This window comes from Dermacentor albipictus, chromosome 7 (assembly GCF_038994185.2).
Source record: "Dermacentor albipictus isolate Rhodes 1998 colony chromosome 7, USDA_Dalb.pri_finalv2, whole genome shotgun sequence".
NCBI classification, from domain to species: domain Eukaryota; kingdom Metazoa; phylum Arthropoda; class Arachnida; order Ixodida; family Ixodidae; genus Dermacentor; species Dermacentor albipictus.
In genome coordinates, this window is record NC_091827.1 from 14,267,966 (window position 1) to 14,286,395 (window position 18,430).

Here is an 18,430-nt window from a genome sequence, read left to right on the forward strand (position 1 = left end):
CTCCGCGCGAGGCGCACGAGCTGTGACGAAATCACATGGTAATGGAAGCTTAAGAAAGTAAATAAAACAAACAATGCCCGACGCTCCGGCCTCCTCAATGTAGCTGCGCCTACGACAATCTTTGAAGTTCACCAGTCGAGAAGCTGCGAGGTCACAAAACCAACCGCAACCACCCACGTTCACTTTTGTCGCGGACGTTTTCTTTTATTGTTGGCGTTAACGGGTTGCAGACGATTTCCGGTTCCTGCAGCCGCCAGAGGGCGAACGCTGGCGAAGGTTTTCGAAACCAGCAAAATCAGCCAGCTTGTCTAGGTACACGCTAGCCGTGACCGACGAGTAGCGCGCCGTTCATTTTTCGATCTTCGGAGCCAAAGGATCACAACCCTTGACCCTCTCAGATGGTCGTATTCGCCGTGTTATTCACAACTGACATTGCCCGACGCACGCCTGTATCGGTGCCTTGACTTCAGCGACGTATACGTATCAAGGCAAGTGAACGTGACCGCTAAAATTCACGTGCATGGCTCTACAAATGAACGTTGTGCGATGATTGAAGTGCTTCGCTTTCATAAGTGGGCTTACAGCCGCAAATTGTTTAAATGATGTCTGCCAAACAACCATTATTGCGGGCTGTTACTTCGTCAGAACAATTATATGTTCTTGCCTTGCAGCGCACGGGAGATCGCAATGTCTTTTCCCAACAAGGAGCAGCGTCAGAAGTGTTGGGATTCTAGGGATCGCTACTGGGAATGCCTCGACAAGAACGCCGACAATGCGAATCGCTGCACAGAAATGAAATCCCAGTACGAGACCCATTGCCCAAGCCAGTGGGTAAGCATGTTACTATTGTGCGGTCGTTCTTTGCAAGGAGATTATTATTATTATTATTATTACATGGCGCTTGGGGCCTGAAATATGTGCATCCTTGCATGCGACTCTGAACACCGACACACTAATTAGCTAATTGTCAAGGGTTGTAAGCACATGCATCCTTCAGACAATGCATTGCGGCATAAAACGCACTGGGATGAAATATATTCGGTGTAAAAGCAGCGCTTGAAGCATCGTGATGATTTATGTGGAAAGAAATGCTCCTGAGGTTTCATTTCCAATTGCTGTTACTAAAAGGGCCGTATATTGAGCCTTTGAGCTACGGTTGACTATGGACGCGACATGTAGGATTTCAGTCACGCCGAAAGTGCCCTGGCACACTTGATCACCTCTGCAGAGGTTTTGACTGCATTTCATGTTTTAGTAACTGAACATGAGACATATATAACAGACTAAAAGCTGTACCAGTGAAGGAAGTTTCGGCATGGATCTTTTGTACGAAGCGCTTGGAAGAGAAACTATCGGGTAATTTACCATCATAAAGATTGTAGTGCCGTTGCTGCAAGAAAATGTTAAACTGCTTTTCAGGCTGCGTTAGGTGAAATCTATTAGGAACTGTATCCAGCTAGTCGGGAATGCTCTTGCATTATTGAAGAATGTTATCACTGTTCATTGCAATGGCTGTGGTGTTTGTCTGCTGAACGTTGTCAGCTCCTGGCTGTGGCAGCTACATTTTGATGGGGTCAGAATACAAAGATGCTCATGTACTGTGCTTTGGATGCACATTGATGAACCCCATGTGGTCAGACTTAATCCGGAGCCTTTGACTGCAGCATCTTTGATAGCCCCACCCCCTTCCCCATCATTCAATCAAGAATTTTATCATTCAAAAAGACTGGCCTGTTTATCTTTTTTTTTTCTCCTAGGTTAAGCACTTCAACCGCAAGAGAGAATACCTGCAGTTCAAGGACAAGATTGAGAACGAGGGGTACGAGCCACTTGATGACCCAAAAACCAGGGCAAAAAGCTGAGGCACTCTGTTGCGTGCGAGCATTCACATTGTTGATACAGTTTTTACTAAGTCAGAGAGCTGTGCAAGTACACCAAAGCCAGGCAGCAGATCCATTCATAAGTAAGCTCATGTGTTACATAGAGCACATAATGTATTCGTCATTGGGGCATTACATTCAAAAGGAAGTGTCATCCTTAGCACCCTATAAAACGATTTAACATAACCAAATAATGATATAGGAGTAGAGTACGAATTTAGAAGCATGAGCACCCATAGATGTTCGCATGTGTGTGACTGCTTGTCTGGCTTGAGTGCTGATTGTTGTTCATGTCGCAATAAAGCATTTTTGTACGACACACTTTTTCAAATGCTGCAGTGCATATTAGTTGTTGCCACCCCTGAATGGACAGAGCAGCTTGCAATCGCTCATCTGCATGCTTGTGAATGTGGAAGCAGCCATAGCTAGTAATGCATCCAAACCTTTCAGAAACATTGCTATCATCTTACTTGAAGTTCGAGAATATAACTGATGGTGGCTGTATATTTGGCCAGATCTTTTGAGGATAAGAGAGGTCAACAGTAAAATAAACCAAGGGGAACCACAAGTAAAAATGAGAAGTTGACCTTTGTATTTATGTTGAACATAAATTGACAAGTGAAAGAAAAAAGACTTAACTCTCACTGGAAAACACTGCTTTTTCCATAAAAGAAGCAAGCAGCTAGAAAGTATTAAGAGAGCTTATTGTGGCAGCATGGAAATGTTCCAAGTGAACTAAAAGGCTGAAAACTGTATTACAGCTGCAGTGGAATCTCGATGATACGATCATGGTCGATTTCAATTTTGGGGTCATACAAATGTCAAGAATGTCGCGGGTGGAATACATTAAAGACAATATGCTTCAGGATTACTTCAATTGGCCTCAATGAATGATACGAATATGGAAGTCAAGTTGCACTCCATAGTTCTTATGAAACACTAAAGAAAAATACACACGCACACAATGCAATACACTAACAATTGTTTTAATTTCCATTTTGCTAGTTCATGGACACACACACACACACACACACACACACACACACACACATATATATATATATATATATATATATATATATATATATATATATATATATATATATATATATATATATATATATATATATATATATATATATATATATATATATATATATATATATATATATATATATACTTCGCCTTGGAGGTAAATAGAACAGTTTGCACATCACCTTGTGTGTGAGATCATGTTTTCTTCTTGTGTGTTTTGTTACAACTATGCAGTAAAACGTGGCAGTGTAGGTGGTGGAATGAGTGCAAATTTCTGTGCATTCCAGAAGTGTCTCCGCAACAACATTGTGGGAAGAATAGTCCAGAAATCCACTAATATCTTCAACTGCAAGTAGCCACAATAAGGAAACGTGTCTTGTCTTCACTTTGCTACTGTGGCTATCATTTGAATGGACAATATGAACTTCTAATGATTCAAATATTTAAAATGTTCCGAGAAATTCGTATCATCGAGATTCCACTCTGCATACTGTATTTACTTGATTGTAACATGCACCTGATTTCCATAATTTAAAAAAAATTGCAAAATGCACTACCTTTAATCCCATAAGTGTTTTTGATGAGCTCAGCTCATCAATGGCAATAGTCTCGTTTTCAAAGCAATTTGGATGAACTCGACACATCCACTTGGTTTTTCTTCTACTACATAGATGGCTGCAGTGCCAGCATTGCAAACACGTGGTTATTTAAGTCTTTTTTGTTTTACTGCATAAATGTCAGCACTTCTTCAGCGCTTTGAAGGCCACGCTGATTCAGTCTTAGTGCCCTACGACATGATGGCAGCCATTTCATCAGCGCTGGAGGTGCATGCTGAGTGCGTTCCTTGTTGTCTACTACATAGATGACAGCCACTTCGCCAGCACTCAAAGACTGCGTTTTTGGAATTACGCGCATTTTGCGCCTTTTGGCAGATTTGGAATGATGGCATCTGCCACTGTCAGCATCTCCAGTGAGCCGTGCGTGCAAAACACCGCTGCTCGACTGTGACGGTGAAGGTGAGAGTGAAAGCGATGCACTAGAGTTCTGTCCTTCGAGCTAAGGATGATAATCTTCTCATTGCTTCCTCTACTGAAAGTGATGATTCGGAAAGTGAAGACAACATTACGACATTGACTTGGCTCGACAGTGGTGCAGCGCGGACACCGACAGCTGTGACTGAAGGTGGGGCTGTTGTGCAAGGATGCACGAAAAACTTTCTTTGGTGTAGAGCATTGCTTTTCAGAATAGTTTATTTTGAAACAGAGTCAAGTAAAGTGTTTTTCCTCGTTTCTAACTGTACCGCGTGTGGCAATGACAAGCACCTGTATATTGCATAGTGAAGAGGTAAAATTAGATTTATAAAAGCATGAAAAAAATCGGTGGAAAAAGCTTTAGAAGGCTGGGTTTTGATGAAATAAAGTTTGAAATTAAGCCATTACGAAAAAGCAAAATAAGGTCAATTTTGATCAAAATAAAACACTTAAGGGGTTAATTGTTTGTTCACCGGGTTTTTGTGGTAAGAGAAATAGCAATTTCTTTAAAAAAAACGAAATTCATTGCATCAGAGCCATGGTGGACTGGGCACCACTTGGCGTTGCTGTCCAATGACTGAGGAGGGATTCAAGATTGGGGATGGGGGTTTGGGTTTGGACACCACATATTACAGTATTGGTTTCGTACTAGTTTCATATTTTAGCATATTTTTCTAAACGTATGTGTGTTAGAATTGAGTAAATATGGTAAGTGATACTTCTAGCTTTGCTGCCTTTCAAATCCATTGCATTCAAGTCGGCTAGATCATGTGAAAGCACAAGAAGAAAAGGTAAAGTACCACACTGATGTGCCAGTTTAATCTGTTTGCTCTCTTAATTAGTGTTCCAGATGTTTGCCTGTACAGTGCATGCCATATACAAGTAGAACTGTTTCAAGCACCTTGCTATGTTGGTATGCATCTGCATCGTCTTAACTGCTTAGTCTAGTAATCTTCAATTCTCACTCATCAATGCTGGACATAGTTTTCCTCTCATGCCAATTAAACTGAATAACTGAATCTCTCCATAGAGCAGCAATCTGTTGGTTGAGTGCTGGCCTAGTAGTAGTCTTTTTGCTGGTTAGGGTGAGTAATCAGACCTTCAAATGGCACCACAAGTTGCTAGTTTTGATAAGCCTCGGCATAGCATTGCTTTCAGACACATCATTAACTAGTTGTACCTCAAAGTAAAAAATAAAATGTTTATAGGTAGAGATAAAATCAAAACTGATACAGCCTGCTCAGATTCGTTGTTGGATTAAAGGCTAAATGCACATTTTGATTCCATATGCAAAACGGATTCTGATGCTTACAGCAGTACACAATCAGCATGCCCGTTTGTTTATTTTGCTATAGAACAGTAGATGCGCAATCGCATTGTATTTCTTTTCATCGCACTGTTTCAGAGGTCTATGCAGTGAAAGTAAACGTGGACGCTTGAAATCGTGCCCCATATCAAACAGCAGGAAGTAGACATTGAATTTGCATACCTTAGCAGCTACCACCACAATCAAAAAGTACCTTTCACATCTACTAATTTCTTACGCATATCATATTGACCGGATATAAAGATGGGGACAGTGTAAGAGAACACAAAAATGACACAGGCGTGTTTGTGTTCTCTTCTGCTGTCCCCACCTTTATTTGCGGTCAATATGATATGCAGTAAACACCGACTAGGCCAAACTGAAGTTTTTCTGATTTTTTTTTTTCTGAAGTTATGATTCACTGAAGCAGAAGCAGCATAGCCAGCTGGCATCAATGAATATAGTGCTATGCTCGACCTTTTCCTCGTCTCAAATTTATTGTCGTGCGGTTATGCATATGTGCAGTAACCTGGTCGATATAAACGGAACCCTGATATAATGAACACGGATATAAGTAACCAGATATATTGAAGCAAATATAAAATGTTTCTTGGTGATACCAATACATAATGAACTTAGCCAGGGTATAACCAAGGTATATGAAATATAGCCATGATATAACCAAGGTATTTTTGTGTCGAATGCGGTTATATTATATTGAAGTTTGACTTCATACAATGGGTATAATGCTAATCACTGCAGGCCAAGGAAACCTGTATACGGTATGATCATTATTCATTTTTATGGAATTTTTGAAAATTGCCTGTGGCAGATACCATAATTCTTGTCCTTGAGCTGGATTATCCAAAGAGGCAGATATTACTAGGACAAGAAACTGAAGCAAATATTCATCTAATGAAAATTCACCAATTATCTTCTTAATTACTTTCTGGACCATATCGCAATTTACAAATTATAGCTGTTGGGCTTGCAGCACGTATTCACTTGAACTTAATTTCCAGGACGACACAAGTTTTGAAATATACATGTACATGTACGTTCTAGTTACTTTTGTGCTTCAATGCATAAACGAGCGTTTTGTTAAAAAAAAATAAGTGGAACAATGGTGCATTTTTACAGTGCGTTTGCTGATGCACATCATTGAACCAGCATCATTCATTCCAAGTGGATAAGTCTTGCAAACACCGGCTACAATTTGTAAATTGCGATATGTGCCATAAATGTATTAATTCAGAATTAGTATATCTTTGAATTAATTGAACAAGTGTTTCTACTTGTGTAAGTAATGCCCACCTCTCTGACTAAGTTAGCTCAAGGACCCGAATTACGTTATCTGCAACAGGCCATTTTTAAAAATTACATAAAGCTTGAATACGATCACCCTGTATATATACTCTTACTGTTTGTCAGAGACCCACACCAGTTTTATGAAATCTGCAGTGTGTTCAGTGGTTGCTGCGGCATCAAAAGGGCACTTAAGGGAAATATTAAACTATATATGCGCATTGTGCCCCCGCAGTAGTAAAATACAGTCTGCCTTTATGACGAAGTGCTTAGGGCTTTTGAAATCATTCACTATAAAGATCACTTCATTGTAAAGGTTTTGCTCCCCACAGCTCTCAAAGAACCTGGACAGCAGTATTGCTTTGTTCTACAAATCGTTTAATTGTAGAGGCATTCGTTTTATAGGTGCTCGACTGTAGCTGCTATTACCACAAGCAGGAGGCTTGGCGGGCCAGAAAAGAAAAGGTGTAAAAGCAAAACGCTGGTAGCAATGCTGCTCTGGAGCCGCTGCATCAGCTCGTCTGAACTTGCGTATTTTGACAGTGTCTATCCAGGCTTAGTTAATTGCTTATTCGGTAACATGGTAAGCTTCTAGAACTTCTCCTGCATCGAAATGGCCCAAATATGAGAAAACACTTTGAAACTCGCAATTACACAATGGTGCTAACGTTCTGTTGCAGAATTCAGTAAAGGGAAGCTTGGTTTTATTTTCTCCACTATATACCTTCTGTCGAATGAACATAAGAGTACTGAAAGGACACTCTACCAGTCTTAACTGATGCTCTAATGGCCCCAACATTCGTGCCCTTGACTCCATCGCATTCACATAGAAAGTTTGGTCATGGGATGTGGCAAGAAGCATATGAATTTTTTGTTTCTTCCCAAGTTTCTCATTTAATGCACCAGGGGGTGCTGTGTGACACTTGGGAATAAAGGTAGCATATACAGTAACTCTACTTGGGAACATGGAAATTTCCCTTCTATGCTTGGCGATCGGACTTGTCTGGTGCAGAAAAAATTCAAAAACTGTGAATGTGAGGACATCTGTCCAGTCAGAACTGCAGGAAAAGTTCACCTCCCAAAAGACCTGTGGTTTAATACTGATGGGAATGTTAACTGGTTAGAGGTGGAGTTTAGCAAGAGAAGATTTGAGGGTTCGTAGGGGATATCATTGAATGAGACTGTGCTATGCTGTCTTGCGAGACTTTGAAGCAGTTAGCATAGCTTGCAGAAGCACATTCTGCTGGCAGACAGCATGCCCAAGTGGCTGGACGGTAATATTGTTTTTCACCCTGTGGTTGATATCATTTATGTTAAATGTTGCAGATCAAGGACTAGGAATAACTTATTTTTTTGTCCTTGTGTGAAAACAAAGCCATGCTAATAGCCTGACCAAGGTTTTCTGTTCGTAGATTTGATGTTAGAACTACCACATATACAGGATTAATCTTGCTGCATTGTGCAGCCTTATAAGTGGGTTTGACTGTACCGTAGATTGAGCTTTATAGGCGCAAGTTATTTTTAGGGGTTCTCTCAATCATATAGTGCCATTAACATAGGCATGCTACCATTTTGTTTCTAGGAGAGCTGCTGGGAAGCCAACCATCGTATTCGTAGACCCTGGTGGCCGTCGTGGCAGGTTCAGAGCAGTCACCTAACTACGTGTCAGCTCTGTAGATGTTAGCGTCTGGATCACACTATGGCTAAAATATCACACAGCAACAACTTGTCAAAAATAAAAATATCTGCCTGTACTGCATCCACTCTAAAAAGCTTGTGCAGAAGTCGATTTAGTTCAACTGTGGCTGACACAAGTCTGTTGTGAACATGTGACATGGGTAGCAAATAACACTCCAGTGACTCTCATCACATCGAGGAACTGCTTTTAATGTGAGTGGAGCACACCACTTGTACCAGAAGTCAAACATTAGTGCTGTGTCATGACTGAATTAATGGTTCAGGTCTCGAAGTTGCAAAGTAAAAACTATGTTCAGCATTCATATCAAACCTACAACATAATCGACAGTTTTTATCACACTGCATAAAATAAATGTTCGTTCAGAGGAGGTTATGTTTCCTATGCTAAGTCACAGCAGAACATTGCAGTAAGCAGTTCAAGATTGATATCAATGTTGTGACATTCAATAAATATGTGTAAAGAAGTTCTCACCTTACAGCATAAAGGATATACAGCTTCTGCTTTTGGAGACCACTCTGACACTTCCTTTTTTTAGCTTCTACAAATGCCATTGGCATGCAAAAATAAAGAGGTATATTACCAAGATGCCTGCATCAAAACATAACAAGATGCCAATTTTTGTGACAGCCCCTTCGTGTCATGCACCGAGCTGACATTGATTTCATATTCACCACAACAAGGAGCCCATGCACTCATTTGCTTTTTTTATTGCACGCCGAACCACACATACAAGACAAATGTGGCTTGCTTTGAAAGCACTTGTTAATTTCCTTTTATTTTTCACTTTAATCAACAACATATTAACACTGTAGTGCAAGCCACCCCGATAAGTTATAAAACAAGCCTCGTGAAATGGCAGAGACAAAGTGGGCAAGCCATTCATGCACGTATTTTATATACAATCTTGATTTTATGCATATGCTGTCCATCTATCTTTCTACCTCCATTCTTAAACACTAAGAAATACATTCCCAATTTCTTTCTCACAGCCAAAGGGCTAGAAAAAAATTCATCTTCGTTCAATGGCACAGTTGCTACTTCTCTAAGGTGGTGCAAAGTTTGAACTTCAAAAAGTAACACACAATAAAGTTCTACAAATCTTGAGCTACAAGCAAAATGGTATAGTGTGATCAGCTTCCCAGGCTATCAAAATAAGCTGTTGCAATCACAATATCAATGGGTGGAATGCCGATAAAACACCGTGCGGGTTGTGCACTGTGCTTGCCAACAGGGCTTAGGCTATTCTGCTCCTGAACCTATAGAAACTGTTTGATCTTTGCTGTTGAATTTGGAACCATTTTCTCACATTTACAATGCAGGACTACCAGCCCTGTATTCTAGGCATGAGAATAAATTCTATACGTGGGCACCAAAGGAATGAAAATGGCTGCAAACTTTAGCTTTGAACAGTGCAAGCAACATACATATTTCTTTGCATACAGCACGGGTAGAGAGCTTCAAAGAGTTGCCTGTATCAGTTGCAAATTGCATTCAATGGCTTTTCATTCTTACCCTCAAAAGGCCACAGTAGATAAAATGAACACCCAAATATTGTGCAAGAGATTCCCATAGTTACTTCCGCTCAACACAATACCTTGGCCCACACAAGTCATAACACTCGGTAAAAGTCACTTCATCTTGACGTTCGCACTGTTGAAAACCACAGGGAGTTATGTACATTTGTAACTGAAACAGCACCTTGTTACATTGTATGCTATGCCTCAACAGTGGAGACGATGGCAAACGGACTGCAATGGCAAGACGGAAACAAAACAAAAAACGCCTCTTTCGACTTCGATCTACACAGGATTCCTTGTTCTGAAGCAACGGGCTTCTTGAAACTCAGCCAGACATAGGAACGCAAGATTGAGGACGACGTTTAATGTGCTCATGTCACAGCTCAGCCACTCTGTGTGCAAGACAGAGAATCTGGGAAACATTACAGTGATTGTAAAATGTGCATTTACATTATGTACAAGGAACTGTGCCAACCTCCGACTATCGAAGACACATTCGTCTTGAGTGAGTTGTCACATGACATTAGTTAAGTACAGTGATTGAGGGTACGATAGGAAATACTTGCATACAATTTCCAACGTCTGTGCAATGCAATCATAGTTTCATTCAAACAGTGACACAAGCTTTAACAGCATACAGTTTGTCATCCTGTACCCTTGATGAAAAATAGGTGGCAAGACGCTGCTGGCAAGTGTTCTAAGGTGCTGTTGTGTGTGAGCAAAGTGTGTACATTTGTTGTGTCAGTGTGCAAGCTTGGCCCCTGTTTCATCTAGAGTAAGAGTCGTGCTTACATGCCATGTGAAACCATGTGCACAAACACCTATCAATATGTAAGCCTATTTACACAGCACTACTAAAATGCAAAACGTGTCAGAATGCTGCCCATCAAAATGTGAATGCTACACCATGCTTCCTAGGACACTATCTGCAGAACCACCACCTCAAATCTTAGCCACACAGTATGACACACTGAATCAAAGTAACGTAACAAAACTGAAATTCATGAGCAAATGCACAAATAAGTGCAGCACTGTTTTGATAAGGGAAGTGTTCACTGTAACTTTTTACCCAAATGACTCAACTAGGTCACTTTGCAGCTAAGCCAAAGTGAAGAACAATAATGGAATAAGTAACTTCTGGCTGACACTTCTTGTTTAATACTGATCTGAAAACTAAAGGTACCAGTTTTTTTTCTCTCTCCTATGTTCATTCAGAACTGCAAACATGATTGCATATGGTCAAGTGCAAGAAGAATATTTAGGGGGCAAAGTCTACAACAATAAAAGTGAATTCAATACAAATTTCATTGCGTCCCCGCTTACACACTAATGCTTTTGTCATGGCAGCAATAGTGCACAAATACACCCTCAACAGCACTTCTGGAGAAAAGAAAAAAAAAATGCAAAGAGCACGTTTGTTGCAAAATTAGAGGAACACAAAAGCTAGCGACATTGGCCACCTTCATTGTAAAGTTGCTTCATGCTCAGTACATCACTGCGCTTAATAAACTGCAGTAGAACCTCGAGGATACGACTTCGTTTCGTACAATTTCCCAACACCAACGTTCGCGATCGAAAATGCAACAAATGGCTCAACACGGTTGCGCTTTGTTTTGATGGTTAATACGTTCCCAGAAAACATGATCGTTCGGCACCAACATTTAGTATATCGCTAAACTGCTATCGTGTGATACATTTTACGGCCGCTAGATCCCATGCAAACAACAAAAGGTGCAAGGCACACGTGCGATCAAGTGGTAGGTGCCATCAATGGCAGCTTTCCTGCAGTACTCGCCCGCCTGTGTCATATAAAAATGCCGCCATGCACTCAGTTTCCTATTCTGATACCAGCAAATGCCTCCATGGATCATCGCACATTGTCATTCACAGCTACTGCTGGCAATCCATTGAAATAAGCATCTTCACCTATGCACTTTACGTTGATTGCGGTGTAGGAAGTGAACTGCACACTTTTAATAGGCATTAATCCAAATGTGCCTTGTTCTCTGCTGCAGGCAACATGAAGTGAGGGTCCTGCTTTGCTTTGGTGGCATCATGCCATTGTATTACAGTGTTGCCTACCAGCTCGATTTTGTTTCAGTTTTTCATTGCTCTTTTAAAACAACAATGTGCATCTTGGGTCAGCCGTGACCCGCGAGCTTGACATGCATCAGTGTTTCGTGTGTGTATGTATGAAAACTTTTACTAGCCAAGGCGGGCTGCTCCCACGTTGGCACTGTCAGGCCAAGCCCTTCAGTGACATCATGAGCCCTCTGGACGGCCCTTAGTTGGTCTTGAAACAATGGGCTTTGAATCCTTTTTTCTCACTGTGTCCATTCTTCAATGAGGTTGGGGAGAGTCGCGGTACACCCCGTCAGCATGTGTCTGATTCCAATGATGCCATTACAATCGTTGCAGTCCATCTTACTCTCCCTCTCTGGATATATTTTATTAGTGTGGTATGGCGTGGGATGCAATAAGCGCAGTGAGACTGACAGCCCTGTTCAGTTTTGAATGTGGCAGTGGGAATTGCCTGCGTCCTAGATAGTAATGTTTGGTAATGTCATTGTAAGTTATTAAATAATCTCTATATTCCCTGGCTTGATGGTGAACGGCTCAGTTGTGACTGTCACGGTTAGCAAGTCCTCGTGTCAAGTCATGAGCAACCTCACTGAGGTTTACCCAATCTCGTCCGCTTTCTCCATATGCGCAGGAAACCATCAGATTTCAGTTCTCATAATCCTAATGTTTTCCAAAAGTTTAGCTGCAACTCCAGCTACGTAACCTTTATCAAAACCCTTTGTAGCGGCTTTTGAATCATTGTAAATGCAAGCCCACCTATTACTCCTGAAGGCTAGAGCATTTGTCGCTTGTTCTATGACTCAGTGATTTGATTCTCGCGGAGTGGGCATGTCAAAACTTCCCACCAAAATGCTCGCCCTGAAGAAATTGCTGATCCAGACTGAATTTGAGGAGCACAAACGTAAGCTTGCCAAATATGCGAAAACAACAACAGGCGTCATGGGTCGCTCAGGCCCCACCAGATTGGGCCGTGCGGGCGTCTCGTGCTGCAACATATTGCGCAGCACTTCGCCTTATGTAAATGTCAACTAAAGTTTAGCTTGCCGAATATTTTTTCGACTTCGGATCATAAGTTTTCCCGCTTAGCATGTTTTATTCTAGCGTTTCCGCACCCCCCCCCCCACCCCCCATAATGTATGAACAAGGTTCTACGTACTATAAAGTAACTCATTAACAAGCACTTTCACAAAGCTTTCACCTAGAAAGAATAACCCTATGTAGTAAAAGAAAATGTTATTTTTTCTTTTTCCTATACGTACCTGGTACTCATTAGCTCACAGAGGCTTCAGAACTGTTTGCAATAGCACTGACGGACAAATCTTTGCATGTAAGCAGATGCACTTAAGCAGGTGCACTTTACAACCTTGCACAGACTTGAAAGAATATTTAAGGTCACAGGCACACATTTGAAGAACTGAAGAACTGTGCAATCAGGTGACTTCTGCTTCACAATGCATATTTAAAGCACAAAAATTTAAGTTAGCACTTTGACTATGGAAGACATTTGAAACTTTTACTGCCTTTGCCTTGTACCAACCAGCCACTGCAGAGTGGAGCACGGTACAGGTGCGCTGCGCTAGCATCTTGACATTCCTGACGCAGCAAGTGGTACGATTACTGAAAAGTTTTGGTGCTCTGTAACACCTTGTAGTACTTCCTGTGCCTGACCCACACCACTAGCTATGGCTGCACAACTTCAAGTACACTAGTACACTTGTTTAAGACTGCCAAACAGGGGTGCGATGTTGCCATAACCTCATCTCTACAGTGAAATGAAAAATGAACTAAACAAAGGCCATTAAAAAAAAAGCTATAGAGTACTTCTGGTAGCAGAGAGCCCGAACGGCCAGGTTGAATACATGAGCAATGCATTTTCTTGACACAGCGAGAGCATTACCGTGTGCTGAAAGGCTAATGAAATCATTACACAAGCTATGGAAAGCCCATTCACCATTGGCTCTTTCATGCCTTCTGCCACAATTGCGAATAGAGTTTTAACACAAGCTGCTTCCCTTTCACAACTGTCAAGGTGCAGCACGCATTCCTCATGAGATAGTAACAAAAGCACATGGCTGCCAACGGCACAAGCATTGTGTCCTATAGCAAATCCAGAGGTGCACATCAGAACAGCAGGTCACTTGCGTCATATGTATATATATATGCATATATTATATATATAGAACATATAATAGCAATAATAATAACAGTAACAGAAAAGAGCTGGTCGAGAGAAGCCAAAATAATTGAAAGGCTGGCAGAAAACAAAGCAAAACAATGGCAGGGACCCGCATCAGTTGGGCACAGGTGATGAACCGTGGCTCTGTGAAGCTGGAATGGCGTGGTGCTCTGGAACATGCAGAAACAAGACACAAACTGCAGATTAAAACAATTGAGACAATGTGCTAGGTTTCATGTAACATTCAGAACAAGCTTGGTTATCACCCAATCTTCACCCTATTAAGATAGAATAACACTTGTATATAGTGCCGGTAGGTATTCCAACATCTGTTTTATCAAGGCAGATTAAATATCCAAGGATGTATAAAAAATCTCTGATGACATACAGTTGCTAGAGGCTTAAGATGCAAAGCCGCAGCGATGTTCAAAGCTGACCAAAATCTCTATTACCGATTGTTTCTATTCTGGGGCCTCACTAGACACAGATGTCAGATCCTTTGTTGCCTACTCCTGCCATGATGTGCAGCCAGAGTAGCAAATGCAGCAGCATTTGGTAACAGCGCGTTTATTTTCATAATAGTGCAAAGAGATGTTTACCCACAGGACTAACGGTGAACCTCTGCCACTTGTCAATGTTAGTCGCACGGTGTGTAGTTTGTGTGGCCGTGTGAGCGTATAATATGTGGGATGCTTGAGTGCTTGCATTGACAATATGGCTGCCTTTGTGCTGCATTTCTGCAAAGCTTGGTACAATCTTTGTAATTAGCTGTGGTACGAAAAGGGTCAACAAAGTTGAGCAACTTGCTAGTTGAGCACCACCCACACCTAAACAGCTGTATTGGTGGTGCTTGCAGACACCACCACCAGGTTTTCTTCTGGTAATTTCTGGCACGAAACTCTGTACGTGCACTTGCTCAAGGACGCACCTCTGAAGGAAAAGGAACCCTGCTCGCCGGCCGAACTGGACACAGTGGCTGGCCGCGGACGAGGGTGGTGGTGCTGCATTGACGGTGAGCCACTGTCGCTGTCCAGCAGCGCAGCAGCCAGCGTCGACCCCAGCTGAGGCGAGCCTCCCTCTGATCCAGACGGGCCAGCTACGTTGGCATTGGAAGAATGCAGCAGAGAGAGAGTTGCCGAGGTTATGTCAGCACATAATTTGCTTAGATAGAATGAATGAAGAACTCTCTTTGTTTTGGTCTCTTGTCACTTTCGTGTATTTCTTTTTCTACATTTATTTATGAATGGGATCAATCTCACCCAACTCGTACTTCTTCAAGGAGTTGAAATCACTTTTCCCTGCCTATGAGAACCTTTTCACACTTCCTGTTTTTCCCCTTTCACCTTATACAGTCCCCTGGATTTTTGATAGTATTGAACTAGCATCATCCGCACAGCAGATCAGCAACTTGTAATGGTAAGATCGACCGTAGCAAGCACACAAAGCAAGCTGCAGAGAGAGCATTGTGTGCTGTGCTGTTCTCTTCAGAAAGCACACGCCCTGCTATGCACAAGGTCTCATCATGCAGCGCAAATTCCATGTGGCTACAAGTATCTGCAATCATTGTTTATGCTTTTTATGAATACCTTGCACATGCTGATAAACTTTAGAAGATAAGCGCAGAAGCGTTGCAGAATAAGGAGACCAGGGCAGGGAAGACGCTCACTTGCAATTGAGTTTACCTTAAGAAACAGACCACCAGGAGCGTTATTGCGCGTGCGCTGACATCAAATATCTTGAACAAAATTTAAACTTTAAAAAGATCGCCTAGCACGAGCAGACATTATACTACATAAAAATGACAAACTAGTGTGGGTTACAGCAACATTAGCACATGCAAGTCGCTTAAAAGAAACCGTTCCAAAGAGATGCGCCGGGGGGAGGAGGAAGAGGGGCAGGTAGAAACATTCAGCCAAGAGCTAGGAAGGTTAATTCCTTGTCCGTCAGATACACTGATGGTTCACTGATATAAAAGTCAGCGTCAGCGATAATCTGATCAGCCCAGAGGATTTCCCTTTCAAATCTGTGTTTGGATCAGCTTGCGATCTTGGTTTTATCGAAAAGTGCTGTACAGACATTCCCTGCAGTGCACAGGAAGGTGCATTGCATTGTTCACAGCCTTTAAAGATGACGAATGCTCTCTTAGCTTGGCATTCATACAGTGCCCCGTGTGCCCGATATAAACTATTCCACAGCTGAGTGGTATTTTATATACCGCTTCAGTGGCACAGGGGATGAAGGGCTTAGTGTGTTTCCTTTCACGGGCTTTGTTTTTCGTCTGGCTGTATGCAAAAGCGCACAGCTGAGAAAGCTGCCGAGAAAGCTTCAGAGGGGCTGTGAAGGGTCAACACCATGTTCTTGCCCGATCCTTTTTACGTTGTGTGAAATCGTGTGGATATATGGCATCACAACATAATATTTATTTGGTCTCTGGCATGGCATGGCATTGGGTGATGCCTGAAGCTTCTTCAAAAGCATTGATCCCACTGCAACTAGCAGACTCAAAGGGAACCGTCGAAGCTTCATCGCGCCTCAGGTCATCCCTGACTGAGTCTTGTGTACACAGGGTTGGCCATAGTTTTGACCTTCAAGTGTTCCGTCCGAGAGCTTCGGAATTCCCTTCAAGTGTGCTAACTGTAGTTGGATCAACCAGCAATAACGTTTGAGAAACTTCCGATACAGAAAGGAACATCTTGTGCTGGGTGATCATGTTGAGCATTTGTTAGCTGGTGAAAGGCAGTCACCAGGAAAAGTAAATAAGCACACATGGCAATATTTTTGCTCAATGCACTGCACTGCATTCTCTCCAGTAGTGCCTACACCCACAATAGACTCTTAGGAAGACCTTCAAGTCAGCTTCCCTGCAGAGTGAAAATTCCTTATGCGACTGCCATTCAGTGCTGCCCAAAGAGAACACAGGCCACACACAGTGGCGTTAAAACTGTAACTGTATCTTACAGATTACTATGCATTTTCAAAAAGACTTTTCTGTAACAATGTTCCTTGGACAGTGATTTATGACTGTTGGTTGAGAACAAAATTTTACTTGACATGGTTTATGGTCTCTTTGGTTTTGCACCAAATACAGTGCATACTTAAGTCATGCTCGCGTGATGCCATTTAGAAATATGACACTGACCCGATCGACGGAGCACAAGGGGGCTTTTGGCAGGTGCTGGGGCCATAACCTTGGAGGCAAAATCTTCAAATGTTGTCAGTTCTTTGTAGTTCTGTACGATTGTCTCCAGTGCCTGCGCTCGCTGCTCATAGCTGACATGCACATCAGGAAAGTAAGCATATCTGACCACGTTCGCAAAAATATGTAGGTAATTATACGTACAAGCTCAATGCATCCAAATGTTATTATAGATTCATTTTACAGGAATACAGTCAACCCAGATAATAATAAACCTGGGTACAGCGAAGTATGTTCTATATCGAGCACATAAAAGCTTTTTAGTGATATCCACGCAAAATAAGCAGCTTAAATATTAACTGGACATTGGGCACTTAGAGTCTGTGAGTGCCTACAACCAATGTCAAGAAGTTCCTGCAGGGGATCTTTCCTTTTTTCTCTCATATCCTTTACGAACATGCATGTCACATTCCAGTCATGCGACAGCGTGTTCAGAAGTTAACTGAGCAGGGTGCAATATGAAGCATAACCCAACATAAAGCAAGATTCTACCAGATTGCTGCGTTACCTATGTGTGCTCGTGCAATAGTCACGTCACCGTAATATGCTTAAGTACAGTCGCATAGCTTTGTTCTGTCCATGTATAATGAACTCATCATAATGGTTTGTCGTACCCAGGTTCGGATGTATCAAATTACTTGATATATCAGACTATCTTTAGGGCACAAACTACTAGTTCATTAAAACTGAGTTTGACTGTACAAGTGTAAAAACAAAGATAACTGGCAGAAAAGAAAAAAAAACAATTTGTCCAACCACAACATTGCCACTAACTCACAACTGCCTTTGGACCATTACAGTCAGCTCAAACATGATCACTGCAATGATGCTGCCCTAGGTAAGCCCTGCTGTCAAGACACCTTGAATAGCAGAAATTTATGAAGCAAAATTGTTTCAATTATAAAAAAGAAGAAAATCGTTCAAACATCAGCCTAGGCCAAACTCGCATGAAGTGCTGATGAGGTCCCCCCCCCCCCCCCCAAAAAAAAAAATTTTTTTTGCAGTCATAAATGAACCATGCAGTGAGCTAGCAGTTTTTTTGTTTAAATATGTCTACAGTGGGTGGGGACAACTTAGGAGAAAAAGAGCTCATTAATTCAGAAATTCCCATTTCTTTTTAAATGGTGTCTTTGCAAGGCTACATGTGCTCTGGACACAAAATTTACTAATAGGCAATTAAACGAAAACAAGTGCAGATAAAAA

At 41.7% G+C, this 18,430-nt stretch overlaps 2 protein-coding genes and 1 long non-coding RNA gene across 5 annotated transcripts in view; 2 read left to right on the top strand and 1 right to left on the bottom strand.

Moving 5' to 3' along the window:
• The first annotated feature begins 268 nt into the window (after nt 1-268).
• Nucleotides 269-2,201, top strand: LOC135914353 (cytochrome c oxidase assembly factor 6 homolog). The gene is made up of 3 exons (XM_065447155.2): nt 269-488; nt 672-831; nt 1,758-2,201. The coding sequence occupies exons 2-3, from the start codon at nt 688-690 to the stop codon at nt 1,860-1,862; spliced, it is 249 nt and encodes an 82-aa protein (XP_065303227.2). The 5' UTR covers nt 269-488; nt 672-687; the 3' UTR covers nt 1,863-2,201.
• Nucleotides 2,202-3,098: 897 nt separating this feature from the next.
• Nucleotides 3,099-8,329, top strand: LOC135914354 (uncharacterized). The gene is made up of 3 exons (XR_011507329.1): nt 3,099-3,931; nt 4,012-4,097; nt 8,140-8,329. It is a non-coding gene; the product is annotated as an uncharacterized lncRNA (long non-coding RNA).
• Nucleotides 8,330-8,947: 618 nt separating this feature from the next.
• LOC135914349 (ral GTPase-activating protein subunit alpha-2) overlaps nt 8,948-18,430 on the bottom strand; it is an 84,275-nt gene continuing 74,792 nt past the window's right edge. For all 3 annotated transcript variants that reach the window (XM_065447152.2, XM_065447151.2, XM_065447150.2), the window contains 3 exons: nt 17,171-17,301; nt 14,960-15,127; nt 8,948-14,201 (listed from right to left, as the gene is read on the bottom strand). In XM_065447152.2, coding sequence (XP_065303224.2) covers nt 14,146-14,201; nt 14,960-15,127; nt 17,171-17,301 — 355 coding nt within the window. In that variant the 3' untranslated portion in view covers nt 8,948-14,145. The remainder of the gene's footprint in view (nt 14,202-14,959; nt 15,128-17,170; nt 17,302-18,430) is intronic.

Coding starts and splice junctions, on each gene's coding strand:
- LOC135914353 (XM_065447155.2), top strand. CDS start 688: ATGTCTTTTCCCAACAAGGAGCAGCGTCAGAAGTGTTGGGATTCTAGG. Junction 832..1,757: donor CCCATTGCCCAAGCCAGTGG/GTAAGCATGTTA, acceptor TTTTTCTCCTAG/GTTAAGCACTTCAACCGCAA.